Source organism: Cylas formicarius, unplaced genomic scaffold, assembly GCF_029955315.1.
Source record: "Cylas formicarius isolate icCylForm1 unplaced genomic scaffold, icCylForm1.1 PGA_scaffold_3__17_contigs__length_32017465, whole genome shotgun sequence".
Taxonomy (NCBI): Eukaryota; Metazoa; Arthropoda; class Insecta; order Coleoptera; family Brentidae; genus Cylas; species Cylas formicarius.
The window spans coordinates 19,847,195-19,865,772 of record NW_026844326.1 but is presented as its reverse complement, the minus strand read 5'-3'; the positions used below and the strand labels follow the sequence as shown (position 1 = coordinate 19,865,772).

The window sequence follows — 18,578 nt, the reverse complement described above, 5'->3', positions numbered from 1 at the left end:
CGACCTTGACGGTTTATTGTATTCCGGCCAGGTATTAATTGGTTGTGAAAACAAGAAACGACAAAGTTGTTTTTGCTGGCAATTACGCCTCCCGTAATCTTATTAAACCTAATGAAATGCAAAGTGATACAAAACGCTTCTTTCGAAAACATGTGTCTCTTTAAAAGGAACATTTCGTATCTACTGGTAAACCAATAAAGCCTGTTGAATATCCCTTGCATATCACGAGGTGAACGTATTTTGTTGCATCGTTTTAGGCTTTAAGATATGACCAAAAAACGTGTGCATTACTTTATTCTCTATATGAGGCATCTACTGATATATGACGTAATCTTCGACGAGGGGTCGGCACCTTATGGTATTTGCAACTACCCTATATACAAATGTTCGTATGAACTGAAATAAAGATCCCCTGGGCAGTATTCATTTAACAGAGATCAAAATGAATACGTTTGGAGCAAATTGATCTTCTTGGATCCTACGTCTCAGACCACAGATGACAGAATTAACCTTTCATAATCGTTGCTAAGCGACGAAAAGCGTTCGTGCGTCGACAAAAACAATGCGATAACCTTACAAACATCCAAACATGAGCTTGTACATCGAGAACCCGGTGCGATTTCCTGAATCGGGCTCGATTTCTGTAAACACCGTTTGGCACGGGACCGCTTCCCTCCTCGCAGCCGCCAGTTTCTCTCCGGACCGTGGCGGATTCGTCATTATTTTCGATGAGCTGGTGAGTCGATGTACGCTGCTCCGTCGAGTGTAACGCGAAAAATAACAGGGCGAGAGTCTCAAAGACGTCAACTACCCGGCCCACCGGAGCTATCAAGTCACGGCGCTGGTATGGCATCCCGAGAAAACGATCCTGGTCAGCGGCTGGGAAAATGGCAACGTCAAGGTGTGGAACGGCAACGATCGGGACTTTATCGACGTCGCGGGACCTCACAAATCCCCAATTACCCTGTTGGGATTCAGCGAAAAAGGGGGCCGGTTGGTGTCATGTGATTCGGTAAGTTAAGTCCACATAAACTCGACTTCCCGACTCGACTCTTGAACGCATCACAGACTGGCTCGGTCGTCGGTTGGAAAGTCGATTCCAAAGGTCAGACGAGTAGCGTGTTTCATCTCGACCTCAAAGAGGCTGTCACCCACCTCGTGTTTCGACCGACTGCGAGGAGCGATTTCGACGTGGAGGGCCTCGCTAGGGCGGCAGTTGACGGCGACGAGCACGCGTTGGACGTGTTTAGCGATTGGCGTCCTAAAACAACTGCACGAAAGTTCAAATCGCGCGACGCCTCGGACAACTGGTCTTTTTTTATCGGCTCTCAATCAGGATCCATTTTTTACATCAACGCAGGTGGCTCTTGCGCGGAAGTCCTAAGTACGGACGGACTCGGTTTGCTCCACATGATCTTTCACCCCGCCAAGGATTCAGTTATTGTCGTCATGGAAGGTCTAACAATTGGACATTTTTCTGTTGATCGGCTCGGTCATTTGACCGAAATCGCCAGGGTCAAGCTAAGCGGACGAATGCAAGCGAGGTCGACGGGAGGCCACGGAGTGGCATGGGCTGGCAACTCGAGCTTGGCCGTTCTGACAGGTTCGTTGGCGCAATAATTCGAATGTACTGTTCAAATAAAACAACAGAAGGCGCGAGAATCAATCGTTATGAACGGGTTGTTCAAATGTATCCTTGAAATATTAGTAAAGGTCACGAGTCAGTAGTTCAAATGTGTCTTTGTAATAAAGGCATAAGCCGCGAGTATCGGTAATTTGACGAGCCCGTCGAACGACACGAAATTGTCGGTAGTTCAAACGAAGCATTATACAGTTAAATCTCACGCTATAGATCAAATTAAGCAGAGCAGGAAAAAACGCCCTTAGGATCGGTAAACCGATAGCATACATGTCCCGTTCCTCATTAAAACATCACATTCGTTGCGTTATCTGATTTATTTATTTATTGTAACAAGTAAATTAATATTTCAGTACAGCAAAGCCTGGTAGACTTGTGGGCACACATAAGGATACATAAACATTAGAGAAATTTGTCCTTGCAGGCTTTTGTAAATCACAGAATTATCACATAAGTAAAACTAACTAGTAAATGCATTGCAATCTAATAGCTTAATATTATATTGGATGTAATGTATGAAAGTTAATGAAATCATGCATTTTAGTTAAACTTGTATTTTTTAGTTCTTCTTTAATTTTAAATAGGTTAAAGTTACTGTTTTTAACTAGTGAATTAGTGTTCGAGCACTTAGTGGGTTAAAATTTTTTATTCCTTGAACATAATTTGAATTTGGAATGCGACTTGATCTAGTAATGTAGTAATAGTTCTAGGTGTGATCTGGTACACCGTACGTTTATCATACATAGATCAACCAAGTCTTTAAATTGCTTACAAACTAATGCCCTCCAGAATCCATAGTTTATCTCTGGAATTTTTAGTATGTTACTAGAAAAAAAGAGTTCATTGGTGTGCTAAAGCCTGGATTTGAAAGTAATTACTCTAACAAAAGCTTTCTGAGTGGTGTTTAGGGTATTTAAGGTTGTTTTTCCACACAACAATCCCACACGAGTACCGAGGAAGCTAATGTGAAGTACAAGAATCTTAATTTTTTGTTTTATCAAACAGTTTTATGGCATATTTTCAAGTTTTGGTCAAAGTATGCTCCTATCTATTGTTTGCTCTATAATTTAAAAGTCGTAGTAAGAACTATTATTTAAGTCTGTGAATTCTTATAGGCTGTTGAAGTGAAACCATTGTTTTAGGTTCCACAACACTTTCGACCGAATTTAGAGTTGCATAAATCGCTAATGTAAATATTAAATAGCAATTCCCACCTCAACAGTCTGTCCGTCCATTACCGAAATACTTTTTATGATCTTCCTGACAGATGAACAAAAGCACTCAGGATTGCCTCTTACCCTAATGTAGTTCAATGAAAGTCTGGTTACTTTTTTGTTATCATTAATGTCCATAAATTTTATTTGAATTTTTTTTGGCGTTAAATGTGGTCCTTTTTTTTAGAAAGCCAAAAAAAAAACTTAACATTGTTGAAATATGATAAAAGGTGTTCGCAATAATTTTTTCAAGAGTTTGTGCAATAATTAGTCAAAAGATGCGCACATTTTCGCTGCGTAGTTCAAACGATTACGATTTGCCGTCAGGCGACCTGACCGTTCGCGTATGGGACCTGGATACCAACGATAACTATGTGTTGCCGACGGCGTCGGGCAGCGGAGACGACAGGGCCGTGTCCGTGAGCGAAATGTTCACCTGCATTGCGTACTGTAAACTGAGTCAGACGGTATGCGCTGGTACCAACGTGGGTCGCATCTACTTCTGGACGAAGAACCGGACCGTCGAGTGCGAGAACGCCGAAGACGCGTGGGAGTTGACCAACGTGTGCTCGATTAGCGGCACCATCAAGCAGCTAACGTGGGGCTCGGTGATGGCGCGCATGCCCTTGCTGGGCGTTAATTGCGTGACGACTGTTTACGTGGTCCGCGAACAGAACGTGTGCAGCGCGTTCGGCGCACGCATGTGGGCGGTCCAGAAAACGGCAACACAACTCCTCCTCGAGACGACCAAGGGCGGGCAACTGCTCGATGTTGACGTCCAGGTTAGCGACGTAGCACTCTCCGACAGTTTGCTCGTCGTATCTGACGGGAGACGCGCCCTCATCTATGCCGTAGTGTGGAAAAGCGAGGAGAACGTGTTGCGTGACTACGATTTCGGTGAACACGCCCCCTTATCTCTCCGACTGTAAGGTGTCATGCCCCCTCACAATGATTCCAGGCCAGAATAAATGCGACTTTTCGGTCAAGTTTTCAACGAGTTTCCGCTGCGACAATGACGGCGTCTCTGTCCACGATAAAACGGTGATCGCACTAGGCACCCAAAAGGTGACCCTGTACACGGAGGCAGGTCACGTAGTGGCGTCGATCCCATCTAGCCACGCGGAAGGCGACACCATCGGGATGGACGTGACCGCCGGCTATCTAACCATCTTCACCGCCGAGGGTTTCTTGAAGGTGTACCACCTAGGAGACGGCCAACCGAAAGCGGTCGCGCCCGCACGAAACGTTGGCGACCTAGTTGACGATTTTGGTGAGGTTATCCAAGCGAAGACGAACGCCGCTGGCGCCAAGGTTGCGATCACACTCGCCGCCGCGGACCTGGTGCCCGATGGGCGTCTCTACGTGTGGGACATTGAGGACAATCAGTTGACGCGATACGATTTTCGAAGGGGTGTGATAGAGACAGCTGGCGGCGTGTTTGACGAGGTGTGCGCGAACCGCCTTCCTCTGTCGATGCATTGGAGCGAAGACGACGCTAGACTCCTAGTGTGCGATGCGAGGCGTTTAAGAACAGCGGGCGGTTCGCAGAAGAGGTTCGCACCGCTGATCCGGAGCCGTAAGCGATGTGCGCGTGGCTTAAATTGCGTTTCCAATATATGTGAGTGTTTCTAGAGGAATCGAAAACACTGCTCAAAGATGAAGACCACGTAGTGGTCACGATGTTCGTTTCGGCGGACAATGCGATCAAAATTCATGATGTCCGCGCTCTCGACCCCGATGCCAAGTTATTAGGAGTCGCGATACCGTATATCGCGACACTTCGTAAGGGGGGCGTGGTCCGAGACGTGGTTAACGATTTTGTTGGTCTAGAGTCGTGCGACCACGCCACCAAGAGAGCGGTACTCGACTTTAGCTTTCACCTAAGCCTGGGCAACATGGACGCGGCCTTTAAGTCCATCAAGCTGGTGCAAAGTCACGGCGTGTGGCGCAGCCTAGCCAAGATGTGCGTTAAGACACGGCGCTTGGACGTCGCGGCGGTCTGTTTGGGTCACATGGGCGATGCCAGAGCGGCGAGGGCGCTCCGTCTTGCCGTCGAGGACTCCACCCTTCCCGTCGAAGCCAAAGTGGCCGTTTTGGCCATCCACCTGGGACTGCTGGTACAATCAGTTCCGATTAGGTCAATTATCGGCACTTACTGGGCGGTTCTGACAGGAGGAGGCGGAACGACTGTACGCAGAGTGCAACCGCTATGACCTCATGATCCAGCTGCTACGCGCGCAGAACAAAATGGAGGCCGCCCTTGCGGTGGCTGAGAACAAGGACCGCATCAATCTGCGCAACACACAACACGCATGGGGGCGGGCGCTCGAGAGCGATGGTGACCTGAAAGGGGCGGCGGCCCGGTATGAACGGGCCGGTACTCATCGTTACGATGTGCCAAGAATGCTGGCCGACCATCCCGACCAGCTCTGCGGTTACATGGCCAAAACGAAGGACAAGTGAGTGAACTTTCACCCCGCCGTCGGTATTTTTCCTTGTTTTGCGCTTATATTCTGCTCATCGTATTATATTTGGTTAGGTCGCGGGATAGTGTAAACATGTCTTATCAAAGTAAGAATTTTACTAACCAAATCTAAACGATATTATCTGTGCAAATGAGAATGAACGAAATGTATGGTAAATTTCTACTATGCTCATGCTCATAACATATAAAAGGCAGTAGTAATATGAACATTTTTAAATCCAAACTAAAACTTTTTCCCCTACAAAACTGTTTTTACAATTTAAAGGAATATTTTACTTATTAATGTTTGTTATCACTGTATTGTGCGCTGTCATATATATTTATTATATATATTTTTAATGGAATCTATATTGTGTACCAAAATCCAAAATACACTGATTGTATTCTAAATATGTGGGATAATAAAGATATTTATTATTATTATTCCTAAGAGACCTTCTCAAATGGTGGGGTCAGTACTTGGAGTCTCGTGGCGATATGGATGCCGCGCTCAAAGCGTACGCCGACGCTGCCGACGTCTACTCCCAGGTGCGTGTGTTGTGTTTTTTGGGCGAGGAGGGAAAGGCAGCCAATCTCGCGCGCTTAACTTCCGACCAAGCCGCCCACTACCACCTGGCGCGTCGCCACGAAGCCGCCGGCAACGTCGCCGACGCGATGACCAGCTTTGCGGAGGCGACGGCGTACTGCAACGCTGTCCGGCTTGGTATAGAGCACGGCCTGTCCGACCAGCTATGGGCGTTGTCGTCGGCGGTACCGAACGAGGAGAAACTCGCCCTGGCGCGATACTTTGAGGATAGCGGTGACCTGGAAAAAGCGGCTGCGCTGTACTACCGAGGGGGCGGGCTCCATGACGCCCTGGATCTCGCATTCGATGCTCGTCAGTACGACGTGGTCCAGGAGATCGCCGCCGGGTTAGACGCCGCGTCTGACCCCGCCCTCGTCGATAAGTGCGTCCGGTACTTTGTCGGCGACGAGCAGTACGACCGAGCGGTCGACCTCCTCGCGACGGCGAAAAAGTACCGAGAAGCGATCCGCCTGTGTTCCGAGAGGAACGTGCGGCTCTCCGAAGATCTCGCGGAAAAGCTGACGCCGGACAAGGACATCTGCGACGAGGAGCTGCGCCTCGATGTGCTGCGCACCCTCGCCGAGACGCTGACGTCGCAGGGCGATTACCGGCTGGCAACGAAGAAGTTTACACAGGCGGGCGACAAGATCAGCGCCATGAAGGCGCTGCTCAAGTCGGGCGACACCGAGAAGGTGGTGTTTTTCGCGGGTGTATCGCGTCAGCGCGAAATTTACGTTATGGCGGCGAACTACCTGCAAACGCTCGACTGGCAGAACCGGCCCGACGTGCTGCGCCACATCGTAGCGTTTTACTCAAAGGGCAAAGCGCTCGATCTGTTGGCCAATTTTTACGTGTCGTGCGCGCAGGTAAGCAAGAGGTGGCCGAATGGAGCGCGGTCACCGCAAATTTTAATTGATCAAAGACCCCAACCGCAATCTATAATGACGGATTCTTAAAGTAAAAGGAGAAGTACGGGGATTTTGCAAACTTACTGGAAGACCGCCCTAAGTATCCCATTTGGAACCTCGTTTATTTGTCGTTGTCATTAAAAACATTCTTACCAGACTTTTCGGATAGTTAGGCGTCATCTCAAACCTATTTATACGAATTCTCTATATCACGACTAAACATGGGAACGAATAATGAAATTTTATTTAATTTCACAATATAACTCAAATCACGATTTTATCGCGTTATCTTTTTTTTCCTAACTTATAAAAAAAAGTTTAATTAGCGGATTACCTGCGGTTGGGAGAGCGAATCTAGGTGGAAACTTGGACGCGGTATTTGCAATTTGCCAATTAAAAATTCGATTTGTCATAGTATTTTCACCCAGGCCAAAGTTCTTATCTTATTCTATTTCCTCAGTTTGGGGCTCCGAATTTTGGTCAGAAAACGCCTCTGTGTCTTAGGTGATCTAGAGTTCTAGTCATTCATTCATAGTCATCTTTTTATCTTTAGGCGTTTTTTTTTGTCTCTCTTTACGAGAGCCCGTAGTTTCAGTCTGCAAGGTTTGCAGAGCCATCAGCCCCGCGTGACCAACCGATTCAACAAAGATAAAAACCCTCTAGGGGAATAAAAAGACAGTTTGCGAATCGTTCTTATACTTACTATGCACTCGGTGTCCATGATTATATCGTAAATTCTATAAACATTACACTTATTTTGTTTCTTTTATACTTTAATGTGTGGTTTTAATTTCAATTTCAACAGTTAAGATATGATCTAGGTTTAGATGAATATTATTAGCCAATCGCAGCTCTCTAAAGGTACACCAGGTTTATTTTATTGCGCGACCTTTCAGAAACGTTAACATTGTTAATGTTAACTGAACCTCATCAACCGTTCTATTGCCCACTGCATAGCCTAATTTCCAGTTCCGGCCGAGAATTTTAGTGTTTCTTTTTTTATCCCAGAGTTTTGCTTAAAGGGGAGTGTGTGTAAGTGCCCCCCCGACTCCACTGACTAGGTCGGCGCATACTTCTATGTTAGTAACAACCCAAAAGCTAGGGATAGTGTGACGTAGAAGGGAACAACAGAATTTCCCGGGCCGTATGCACATTTCAGGTGGAGATCGACGAGTTCCAGAACTACGAGAAGGCGCTCGAAGCGTTGTCGGAGGCGTCCCGGTGCCTGCAGAAGATATCCGGTTCAAAGGAGCCCGTTCAGATCCAACGAGCGTCGGACATCGTCCGGCACCGACAGACCGTCGTCAAAAAGTTCGTCGACGCTCGGAAATCGTTCGAGAGGGGTGACGGTGCTGCTGGTAATGCATCCAATTCGACGGCACGACGTCTATGTTTATTTCCGTTTTTGCTTGTAGCGATGGCGCAGTGCAGGCAGCTACTGGCGCTCGATGGCGACGACCTCGAGGTCGCTGTCAGACGGGGCGACGTTTACGCCGCAATGATACGCCACTGCGTCGAGTCCGGCGCAGTGGTGGAGGCGCGACAACTGACTGCAGAGCTCAGACAGTTTCTAAGCGCCGACGGCACCCCGCTGACGTACTACCTCAATAGGGAGTCGGTCGAAGCGTTGGCCCGTGTCCTCGGGGTTCCGGTCGGCTCGCTCGTGCCGCAGAAGCTCACGCGGGAGGCAGAGCCGGACGACGAAGAGGATGCCGTTGTGGATGAGACGGTCAACAAGTGAGCAGAGGAGGGGGAAGTGTCGAATAACACGCAGCTTCGAATACAACTAGTTTTTTTCTCTCTTTTTTAATGGAAAAACAATTCATATATATATACGCTTGTTGTATTACAAAATAATCTAAAATTCGATGGGACCGCCACGACATCACGAAGCCCTCGCAAATATCGTATTTACAAACCAGCTTTTTTTTAAGCGCCGCGCACGCTTGCTTTACCATACTTAATGTACACGGGGACGGGGCCCCCGTCTCGTCAAAAACCGATGGCCGTTCATACCTAGCAATTAGCCTAGTTCAAATGACAGCCAACAACCAACAAAATATATTTACAAAAAAGAAAATAAAAAATCGGCTCTTCCTTTACTGTTTGCGGCCTCCCGACAGGTTTTGTTACGCGCTATCTATTTACAGGGCGTGTCGGGCCGGGGACGGTGGTCTCCACGCCACCGCTGCCCACTTCTATCCATAAATGGAATTGCTCCCCTTGGCTTTTCTAAACTTTGCTCAGATTTCTCTACGACAGTGCACCGCGGCAAGCGCTCACCCAGTCGAAATTGAACTACTCAAAATGGACTTCGTCGGAAGAAAAAATCCCGATCTCGCCGGCTCAGTCCTGGAATTATTGGTCCGCTCTTTTGAAATAATTTAAAAATTCACTCTAAATTACTCTAGTGCTCGCGTGCGCGCGACCCCGGAGACGCGCCGAAATCCTAGTAGTTCAATTGTTCCTAACGTTAACCACGCGCGCATTTTCTGCCGGGAGCTCCGAGCCATAATGCAACGAGCACTTGTAAATTTTAACGTCTTTACGGAAAATTTTCACATTTGACCTCAAAAACGACCACGATTCCAAAACTGATCCGATTAATAGCTTGTCAACACATTCCCGTTCGCGGTCGGCACGACGACTGAGTGGTGGGCGGGCCCATGCATCATATGCCCCGCACTCTGCTGCGACGCCTGATTGACCGGTATTTGAACGCCCGCACCGGTGTTTTGTTGACCCTGCTGCGGGAGTCCGTTCGGCTGGCTGCCGCCTCCGCCCATCGCTTGGGCGAGGCTTGACGCTTGGGTGGCAGTAGTCCCGCCTCCGCTGTCCAACGCATGTTTCTTCTGGTGACGCAGCATGTTGCCCTTCTCGACGAATGTTTTGCCGCAGTCGGGGCACACGTGCGGCCTCTCGCCGCTGTGCGATCGTCGATGAGACACCAAGTGACCCTTGCACATGAAATCCTTCTCGCACAGGTCGCAACGGAACGGCCGGTCCGCCTGTGCCCCCTTGTTGTGCGATCGCTGGTGGAACAACAGGTTGCCTGCAACAATGTTGGGGTTCGATAAGTAAAAAAGTTCATGCAGTTTTTTCCACTTAAGATGTGTGCACCCTTGTAAAATCTTTGTTTACGGATTGATTTCGATTTTTTTTTGTTGGATAGATATCTAAAAAATGTACTAAAACCTTGTTTTGATTGTTGTTGTCATGGCCAACTGGGAATATTTAACAAAAGAGAGTACTATTGCTAAGTACTATTAGAATTTTTTTAAAAATGATTTCTTATTCAGAAATACTTAGAACAGTTATGGCTCAAATTTGATAATTCTTTATTGCTGCACAGATCTTACTAAAGAGAAATGAAACGGTTCTTTCCTATAGGATCGATTAAAGCGATGTCTAACTGACACAATTTATTGAAGCGGAAAATGGAGTACTTTTTGAGATTGAGCAGCCAACAGGATGATTGGCGAAACATCAGCAAGTTCGACTCAGCAAAAACAGACGCAGGCGAAATCCATAAGTTTTGTAGGTGGTTGCAAGAAAAACTAATCAAAACTAACCAAAGGCAATTAGTTAATCATAATTAATAATACTATAAGGATTCAAATAACTTCAAAGCCAATGTCTCAAAAATTATTACTTCTACAATGTTACAAGTGTTTCGCCCACACGGGCATCATCAGACATATAAAAGCAATTTTTGAAATAATAAAATAACTTACATAAATTAAGCATACGCACATACAAAGACGTCAACTCAAACGTACTCAGAAAAAAATTAAAATTAGATCGAATCCGTTTCAATTGACGTCTTTGTGCGTATTTTTAATTTATGTAAATTATGTTATTATTTAAAAAAATTGCTTTTATAGGGATCATCGCAGAATCAGGAAACGACCTTCAAAGGCAACCATTCCAGTTCTTCCTAGAAAGCCGCCAACTTAATATGAACATTTCTATCAGCAAGACCAAATGTATCTCAATCGCGAAGGATCCGCTCAGATGTAAGCTGGTGGTGGAGGACAAACCCATAGAACAAGTGATGCAATTCAGATATCTGGGCATAGATATATCAAGCACCCACGACCCAGTTAAAGACATAAGGAGCCAGATTAACAAAGCATCCCCACTATCAGGATGCCTACGAGATATAGTCTGGCCCAATGCGTACATGCGCAAGGATAGCAAAATTAGAATCTACAAGACTTGTATCAGACTCATCATGACGTACGGCACGGAAGTCCGCGAAGACACCAACCAGACGAAACAAATGCTAAGGGGTAGCACAAGAACAGACAGAGTAAGAAACACAGATGTCAGAGAGCAGTGCGGGATACAAGATATTGTGAGATGGGGAAGACAACGTAAGAGGCAGTGATACAACCATATAAGACAGATGGACGAGAACAGACTTCGGAGAATAGTCCTGGAAAACAACCCGCCCGGCCCAAGACCTCTTGGGAGACCACTTAAAAGGTGGAAAGATAGTTGGCAATCTACATCACAGGAAAAGATGCAGAGGCAGCTTCAGAAGTAACAGATCGACAGATCTCCAAGAAGTAGAAGAAGAAGAAGCTTTTATAGGTCTGACGAGGCCCCTGTGGGCGAAACACGTGTAACATTTTAGAAATAATAATTTTTGAGGCGCGACTTCAGAGTTTAATTGAATCCTTATAGTTTAGTGAAACCAGGTAGGTCTCTTTGAGGATGGGCGATATGGTTTGTAATCACCATAAATTCATGATTAAATATCTTGATTACAATAGGAATGACGGAAAAACGTAAAACAATCAAATAGTTTACCACCATTCTCTGGGTTTTGACGTGCATTTCTTGTTGTATGCGTCATATATTAGTAAATAAAATATATAAAAACACATCCCGGTGGAATAGGTCAAACGCTTCCCACGTTTTATTAGAATAACAGCGTCTAGCGCGAGCAGATCAAAATGAACTGCGACACTTGAAGATATTGCGAGTTGTAGCGCGAGCTTTCGCGAACGTCGAAGCATTCCCCTTCCGCAACCGACTCCATCCACTAATAAATCCAATCGTCCCTTACCTTTGAGGGGGAAGGACTTGCCGCACTCGTTACAGGTAAAGGGTCGCTCGCCGGTATGAGATCGCATGTGAATGAGCAGGTGCTCCTTCCGCGTGAAGGGTTTGGAGCAGACGTTGCAGCAGTGCGGCGTCTCGCCGGTGTGTTGCCTCAGATGGTTCGTCAGGTGCTCCTTCCTCGTGAAAGTCTTCTGGCAAAACTCGCAACGATGCGGCGACTCGCCTGTACGAGACGCGAAGGGTTAACGTTGCGGTAGTTCGAACGTCCCGCGCGTTTAATTACCGGTATGTATCCGCACGTGGTTCGTCAGGTGCTCCTTCCTGGTGAACGACTTGGAGCAGTAGTGGCAACGGTGCGGCGACTCGCCCGTGTGCTGCCTGATGTGGTTGTTGAGGTGCTCCTTGCGCGTAAACGACTTGGTGCAAAAGGTGCACTTGTGCGGCGACTCGCCCGTGTGTTGCCGCACATGGTTCACCAGGTGATCTTTTCGGGTGAACGCCTTCGGACAGTAGGTACACTTAAACGGCGTCTCGCCAGTGTGCTGACGCACATGATTGGTCAAGTGTTCCTTGCGCGTGAACGATTTCGCGCAGAACGCGCAGCGGTGCGGCGATTCTCCCGTGTGCTGCCTCACGTGGTTCAACAGGTGCTCCTTGCGGGTGAACGTCTTCGAGCAGAAATCGCAGCGGTGCGGCGTCTCGCCCGTGTGCCACATGATGTGGTTGGTGAAGTGCTCCTTGCGCGTGAACGACTTGCCGCAAATCTCGCACCTGGAATGTGGAGAGGACCGCGGTAGTTCAAATGTTCGCCACATTTTTCGAGCGAGACTCGTATATCGAATGAGTAATACCGCGACGCGACAACAGTTTCAATGTCCCGGGAACATAAAATTATATCGTGATTACACCACCGAATCCCGCCCCGCCTGCTGGTGAAATCGGGCAGCGGTAGTTCAAACGTTCCGGCCACTTCCGGGCCGGCCGTCACCTGAAAACGCCTACCTGCGCATGTGCTCGCTTGTCGGCTCGTTCTCCGACGCTAAACCACAAATCTTCGTGGTTCACATTCGCAAGTGGTTCAATCGACCTTCGGTAATACCTAAATTATATTATCCGCGACAAGCCCTTTTGGTTTTTTTGTTAAATTTTATTTCGAAACTCTCTTAAAAAAACGCCCCCTCGCCCGGTAACGGCGTCGAGCGGTACTCCTACCCGTTCAAAGCGGCGGGTACCGCCCACCCCCGCGACCTATAAACGTCGCGGGAACGCCTACCTGAAGGGCGTGTCGTTGGTGTGACTGCGCATATGATTGGACAGATGCTCCTTGCGCGTGTACTTCTTGCCGCATATCGTACAGCAGTGCGGCGTCTCGCCCGTGTGCCACATCACGTGGTTCATGAAGTGCTCCTTCCGCGTGAACGACTTCTTGCAGATCTCGCAGCGGTGCGGCGTCTCGCCAGTGTGTTTACGCACGTGATTGACCATGTGTTCCTTGCGCGTGAACGTTTTCGCGCAAAACTGACATCGGTATGGCGTCTCGCCCGTGTGGTGCCTGATGTGGTTGTCGAGATGCTCCTTGCGCGCGAACGTCTTGCTGCACGTATTACAGTGATACGGTTTGTCTATGGCGTGACGTTTCATATGACGCTCGAGCGACGCCGCGTTCGCGAACACGTGGAAACACACGGTGCACGTGAACATGCTGCCGCCCAGGTGACATTTGCCGTGTCGCGCAAGTTCCTGATTGTTCGAAAACGCTTTGCCGCACACTTGGCACGTGAAGGGTTTGCGTTGGGTGTGGTAACGTCGGTGCACGATCAGCTGGTACCGGAACTGGAATATCTTGCCGCATATATCACAGGAATGGTTGCCGGTGATGACCGACGCGGAGTTCGTCTCGGGGGTTTGGCCGCCCCCACCGCTCGTCGACGCCTCCTGCTCGTCCTTTGCAACGATCGCGCCGGATGCTTGGTTCGTCGTGGAAGCGACGCCGCCAATACCACCCGCGGCACCGTTCTGCGACGTGGGAACCGGCACATCGCCTGAAAGTAGTAGTTCGAATGCACCGCCGGAATCAACGCGGCAGACGAGCAAATTATGGTTACACATGCCGTACAATTTTCAAGCGAAATAAACCCTCGGAACTTAAAAGCTGACGAAAAAAATAACTAAAATGCGGACCAAAAATAATTCGCTTAAAAAAAAAACAACGAAAACGAAAAACATCGAAAAAATAGTTCAAGGGGTCGAGTGGCCCTGAGTGGTTCCAATATGGGGTTCCACTTTAAAGCGAAACAAACCGAATGAACCTAAAAGCCGACAGAAAAACAACTTTTTTAAGCTATATAACAGTAACATCAAAAACCAAACACAAAAATAATAAACGGGGCAAACACATGGATTTTTAAAATCCTGTTTTTGGAAATGAAACAGAAAAAACAAGTTTACTTGTAAAAAGCAGAGTCAGTTTTTTGTCTACTACACAACACTAGCTTTAAAATTTCTTGTAGTATTTCAGATACACCATACCGCTTTAAAGCGAAATTAATCCCATAAAGGTAAAAAAAACAATTCAGGTTGTTGAATCAACTTTTAAAACAACTATTTCCCTAAGTAGTTCCAATACACACTACCATTTCAGAGCCAAACAAAGCTAATGAACATTCAACCTAAACTGACTATGATGGTTTGAATCACGCTATGAAAAATGCAACCCAACTCACCCTGGCCCTGGAGCTTGCCAAAAATCTCGTGATATGCGAGTAACTGGTTGAGGTCGTCGACGTTAACCTTATACATGTTTTGCACCATCTCCACACCGAGTGTTTTTGCGAGTTCCTGTTCCTGTATATTCGTCTGGATCTTCACCAGGGTACCGTCCGCGGTACGAACGTCCATCAGATTTCCTTTGAGCTCCTGGAGACCGAGCTGCGCGGGCGAGACGAACTTACAGTTCTGCATTGATTTCTCGTCCTTTACCATGTCAATACCGTCGTTGATCGTGCCCTGCTGCGCCCCGTGCTGGGTCGGGTTGCCCTCGACCGATGAATCCATTCGAACTGAACTGCCGTCCAGAACCTGTTGGACCTGAAGCTGTTGCAGCTGCTGCACCGTAAGCGCTTGTTGGGTGAGTTGTGACTCGTTAAGTTGCATATGCGCGGCCTGCAGGTGAGACTGAATCATGTCCTTCGGATGTTCCTTGTTCTCGTCTATGACGGAGACCATGTTTCCCTGTACTTGCACCTGGACAAGATTCTGTTGGCCATGATTCTGCGAGTGAGCCATCTGAAAACGGAGTCGAGTTTTCCCTAAGCAAAGGCCGATTCGGAATTGGATTTACCCTCAATTCACGACCCATATGGCCAGGATCGGACTGCTGCGACTGTTGCTGCTGGGCCAACGGGTGCCCGTTGTCGAGATGAATCGGCCCGCTCGGTATTCCTACATTTCCCTGAGAAATGCTGACCGGGATTTGGGGATGCTGCTGCAGGAGTAACTGATCAGCCTGAAGCAACCCGGCCGCATGCTGACTGAGCATCGCATCCTGCAACCAACATTTAACTCACCTTGCACGTCAGAGTTAAACACGAGCGAAGCTAGGTGGTACCGTACCTGCGTGAGCTTGCCTTGCCCTTCCCTGCCGGACAATCCGTAGACCGATACCTGGGGTATTGGTCCAGGCAACAGGTTCGTCAACACCCAATATTTCGCGACGCTACTGAGGGCGACGGCATTTAAAGCGGTCGTGTTGACCCTCAGATCTGTCGGTACCGACGTCGTTGGGGGAGGTCTTTGCGAGCTACCCTAAAACGGGTACAACATCGCGTAAAATCCTGGACGTGCAGTTCCCGAATATTCCGAAATTGTACACTGGCCCACAGTCTCGCGTACCATAAAAGATTTTTGAAAAAAAATGTGGCATGCGGATTATGGCATTTTCCATTTTACGTCATAAAAACAGTTGAAAAAAATAAAATTAAGATTAATTACAGATATTATATTAAAAGTTAAACCTTACGTAGAATAGTCAACAGCAAAATCCTTTGTTTTAAATTACACTGATTAAAGACTACTTCGATGCAGCTTTCTCTTGTACTTTATTAACAGCACTATTAACAAGATGATTTTCTTTAGTCCATTTTAGTCCTAAGGTAAGATATGTTATCGCATCCATTAGTCTTTTTGAAGCATTATTGACGTAATAGACCTATATGACCACCCCCGAACTTTTCAAAAATCGCTCACATTATCCACGAACAGAGTTCAAAATCTCGGCGAAATTTTGGCACGGAACTCGACCGGCCGCGACGGTTTTTTCTCCAAATGCATTGCGAACTTAATTAATCGCCCGCGCCTGGCATAAATAAATTTCTCCCCGTCAAGTTAAATAACGCGTTCAAATTTTTCACGTAAATCGTTGCACCTGCGACGCCAAAAACCATCACGCGAAAATAAAAACAATCACAAGTTTGGTTATAGCTTTTATTTGACGCAACAAACACCAAAACAAACGAACTGACGTAAAGGAGAACAACGTGCGGCCGTTCATCTCCCGTGGAAACTCGTCATGGCGCACTTACCTCGCCGTTCGAGCCGTGACCGCCCTGCAAAACACCTTGAGTCTCGTTATTCATCGTTGCACTTCACTAAATTCCCCGCGGAAAATTCGCTTTTCCGCGTAAATCGCGCCGGCCTCTTTTAAATCCGTCACGCGAAAACATATCGGCTCTCTCCTCCTGTCACGGCCCGCTGCGACGCGGGGACGCGAGAGAGGTAGCCATTACAAACTTGTCGGACGCGATTCCGTCCATTTTACGGGATGGCGTTCAGTCGCCGGACCGCCACGTTTAGCGCAAACCAGTACCCAGATTCCTCACGAACGTTCCCCGCACTTTATCGGTCGCGCAATTTCCTCGTCAAACCGAAAATTTCGATAAAGGGAGCAGCGGGCGAGGGGCGCCGCAAACTATAAACAGACGCGAAACAACATGGCCGATTCTGAGCCGCGGACGATGCGTCATCGGGGAAAACAAAAACAAATGGGCGACTGGAGGCGGCAGATTTTGCGTTGCCACAGAACGATCGGCAGAAAAAAACGACGGTGAATTTCTACGCGGTACACTGCAGTTAACCCTAGCGAATAAACGGATTTTAAACTGTTTTAAACGCGGCTCAGAACGTCCATGTTTTTTCCTAAGCTCCGCCTGTCCGCCGCGGTCGGTAACGCAGGCCGCGCATACGGCAATGACGACGGTACGCAGAGAATAGTTTGAACGCGACATTTAAAAAATACTCGCGTTCACCGATCTTTGTTTTGCGCTTCGATTATTGCATGTTTTTCACTAAAATCAAGGCCTATTCAGCATCATGTCAAGTCGTTTTCGTCCCCGATAGCTCCGCAGTGGCGCTGTTGGTTTTTCAGTCCCCCACCCCCCAAATAACGTAACTATTGTCTATGGCCTTTAGCATTCTATTTAAAACTTATATTTAATCGACTACCGTAACTTAAAGTACACGCGGAAATTGTTACATCGGCGCCAATAAAACTACAAATGTCGTACTTCAAGAATTTAATTATAAAAACCGAAGGCTTGCCATCCAAGCGTGAACTAATAAGCTGAAATAGAAAATATAACGTGTAAATCAGCGATTCTCCATAAAACTAGGCAGTTGTCGCTGCATCTTCACGAAATAGGCATAAGCGATGTGCGTAACCGAGGTAACGCACGCATACGCGGGTATGCGGTAATGCAACGGTATTACTCATTCGATTTGGCGCTGGGGCGGTCCCGGGCGACCAGTCCCCGGGAAAAAACTACATCTCCAGTCCACGTTAGCACAGGTTTATAATAATTCCTGGCCTACACTCAAATTTATAGGTTAACTTACCGGTTGTCTGGCGGACAGGGGCGCCGTCTTTCCGTTTTCTTGGGAGGGTTACTATTTGGCATTTGGTCGACCCCGAAAGCGGCAAGGCACCACAAATTACGACACTCGCGAGCTCTACAAATATCTCGGACACAATCGTATATTGACATCTGGAAAAAAAACCACGGACTAGAAAATGAGAGACGGGCTAGACAAGACCGAATTCGCACGAACTCACCAGAGATATGTGAGGTTAGTTCTACGTCTGGATCTCCCTTCTCCTCGTTCTGATAGGCAATTTGCCGCGGTCAACCGACCAAAGTGGTGGCAAGATTTTTAAAATAAAAACGAATTAAGTGGTTTAAGATGCCTGTTTAAAAAGAGGGTTAGTGTATGAAATTTGGAGACATGCATTAATGTCATAGCAGTCTGGAAGCATCAGTTTTTTACCAATAGCTATAGAAAATATAATGTAATACAATGTGTTCCAGATTCGATCCTCTAATAACGTATTATACCTACAGCAACGGTTAAATGGGCAAAGTTTTAGAGCAAACTTAGCCTAATAATTAAGACTTAACTTTATGGAGGGTGATACAATCTTTTTTGCACTTTTGAGACATGACTGAACTTAAAATTTTACGCTCTTTCCAAACATCGAAAAATCTAATGTGGCGATCATAATAAAAATGAAAGTTAAGTCAGGAAGTAAGAAAATACGTTTGAGACATGTTATCCGCTATCTTATTCGTATTAAAAAAAGCTGAACAATGTCACATTTTAACAGCTGTCTATTTAACCGTTTTGGATTTTCTTGCGAAAAATGAAA

At 47.1% G+C, this 18,578-nt stretch overlaps 2 protein-coding genes across 3 annotated transcripts; one reads left to right on the top strand and one right to left on the bottom strand.

Moving 5' to 3' along the window:
• The first annotated feature begins 24 nt into the window (after positions 1-24).
• Positions 25-8,827, top strand: LOC132699318 (intraflagellar transport protein 140 homolog). Its single transcript, XM_060665960.1, has 10 exons — positions 25-736; positions 785-1,012; positions 1,069-1,603; positions 3,181-3,750; positions 3,812-4,429; positions 4,486-4,970; positions 5,026-5,312; positions 5,770-6,769; positions 7,971-8,169; positions 8,227-8,827. The coding sequence occupies exons 1-10, from the start codon at positions 590-592 to the stop codon at positions 8,550-8,552; spliced, it is 4,395 nt and encodes a 1,464-aa protein (XP_060521943.1). The 5' UTR covers positions 25-589; the 3' UTR covers positions 8,553-8,827.
• A 137-nt stretch (positions 8,828-8,964) lies between these two features.
• LOC132699319 (zinc finger protein 271-like) lies at positions 8,965-17,919 on the bottom strand. 2 transcript variants are annotated; one of them, XM_060665963.1, is made up of 8 exons: positions 17,771-17,919; positions 15,494-15,685; positions 15,222-15,425; positions 14,605-15,166; positions 13,155-13,923; positions 12,165-12,652; positions 11,886-12,104; positions 8,965-9,863 (listed from the first exon to the last, which is right to left on the bottom strand). In XM_060665963.1, exons 3-8 carry the CDS (start codon positions 15,417-15,419, stop codon positions 9,415-9,417), a joined length of 2,685 nt encoding a protein of 894 aa, XP_060521946.1. In that variant the 5' UTR covers positions 15,420-15,425; positions 15,494-15,685; positions 17,771-17,919; the 3' UTR covers positions 8,965-9,414. The 2 variants fall into 2 exon arrangements, with proteins under 2 accessions (XP_060521946.1, XP_060521945.1); XM_060665962.1 differs by lacking the exon at positions 17,771-17,919 and adding an exon at positions 16,462-17,277.
• Between the last annotated feature and the right edge of the window lie 659 nt (positions 17,920-18,578).